General features: G+C 41.7%; 1 protein-coding gene across 1 annotated transcript; it reads left to right on the forward strand.

Annotated features, from left to right (window-relative positions):
• Positions 1 to 606: 606 nt before the first annotated feature.
• Positions 607 to 1,719, forward strand: LOC102291874 (arfaptin-1; the record flags this gene model as incomplete). Its single annotated transcript, XM_005953568.2, is given in 3 exon segments — positions 607 to 764; positions 1,163 to 1,337; positions 1,427 to 1,719. Coding segments are annotated over 3 exon segments (489 nt in total), but the record flags the coding sequence as incomplete, so codon positions are not given.
• Between the last annotated feature and the right edge of the window lie 6 nt (positions 1,720 to 1,725).

Below are 1,725 nucleotides of genomic sequence, written 5' to 3' on the forward strand. Positions count from 1 at the left end.
CTTGTAGAGCAAAATTGAGTATTTTGGTCTAAATAACCCAAAATGTGGTGTCCAAATATGTGGATGCCAGGTCCTAGGAGGTTAAGAGTTGTCCGCCATTATTGGATGTGATACACTGGTTGCTAGGGAACAATGTGTATTCCCTCGACTGAAACCAGTGCTTCTTTTTTCAGGTTGCTTTCGGTCACTGGTTGAAATCAATAGCAAAGAAGTCGTTTGTTTGCCAGCAGTTTGCCACAGCTGAATGTAGCTTTTACCCCTCAGCCCTAAAAGGCTGAGGGTTATTGCCGCACCGCCGCGTGGGCGGCGTGGAAACCTAAGTTGGTGAATGCGTGAAGCTTGTTGTATTTAGTTATGGTGGTGATAATTCATCTTTAGAGGCTGCGGTTTGGGGTCATTTGAAAAAAGTGAAATCAGAGCTCTTTATTGCATTGTGTAATGCTGAACTTTAAGTTAATTGAACTTTCACGATGCCTTAAGTCTGCATTTTTCAAAATAAGTTTGTGTGTTAGTCAGTTAAATTTGTGGAAGGTCACAGCTTAAACCCGTGTGTTTAAATTTTAATTTGGTGCAATAAACACAAATAATTGTGCCTGTTCTTTTCAGGAGGAGTTTGGATACAACGCTGAAACCCAAAAGCTGTTGTCCAAAAACGGAGAGACGCTGCTGGCTGCCATCAACTTCTTCATCTCCAGTGTGAACACGCTCGTGGACAAAACAATCGAAGACACCATGATCAATATCAAACAGTATGAAGCTGCAAGGTAATGTGCACACAGGCTTAGTTCTACTTCTGCACCAAACAGACTTTTATTTAATTGTGAGACACAAGGCTTTGGCTGGACGCCCACGGAAACGTCTTTCTCTAAAGTTCAGACATAAGTTGTTGTGTTTAATTTGATGAATTACCATTTTAATTAAAATGGACAGTTTTAATTGTGGACAAATTGAATTGTGTTTAAGCTGCTGCCGGAGATTCAGGTTGTTGAGGTTGCGGACAAACGGACTCAAGGACAGCTTTTACATCAGGGCAATATTTAATAATACATTTACGATGCACTAATGTAAAACATTTTTTTTTTTTTTGTACAAAAATTATTGTTGATTCACTTGACGCAGTTTACGTTTTTCTGATGTGATTTATATATTTAAACACTCCTAGGGTTGAGTATGATGCATACCGTACAGATCTGGAGGAGCTGAATCTGGGGCCGCGTGACGCCAACACCGTGCCGAAGATCGAGGTGTCTCAGCAGCAGTTCCAGACCCACCGCGAGAAATACGAGAGGATGCGAAACGACGTCTCCGTTAAGCTGAAGTTCCTGGAGGAGAACAAGGTTGGTTAGATGCTAGCTCGCTCTACATATCACTGCCCACGTGTTAACTTTCAGCTAATTGTGTCGCTTTTTTGCTCCTGTTGTCTCAGGTGAAAGTTCTGCATAATCAGCTCATCCTGTTCCACAATGCCATCGCTGCATACTATGCTGGAAATCAACAGCAGCTGGAACAGACACTCAAGCAGTTCCACATCAAGTTGAAAATGCCAGGCGAGGACAGTCCATCTTGGCTGGAAGAGCACTAATCATTCCTTTTCGGCTCCATTTGACAGGACATGTCAAATTTACAGAGAAACTACAGGAGCTTTCTTCCCTCTTTAATGCTATTCTCGCTGCTTTTCGAACTTTGAGAACTGTAAATGAAAATAATGCAAAAACGGAAAAAAAA

Source organism: Haplochromis burtoni, unplaced genomic scaffold, assembly GCF_018398535.1.
Source record: "Haplochromis burtoni strain Fernald_Lab_line unplaced genomic scaffold, NCSU_Asbu1 Contig_5437, whole genome shotgun sequence".
Taxonomy (NCBI): Eukaryota; Metazoa; Chordata; class Actinopteri; order Cichliformes; family Cichlidae; genus Haplochromis; species Haplochromis burtoni.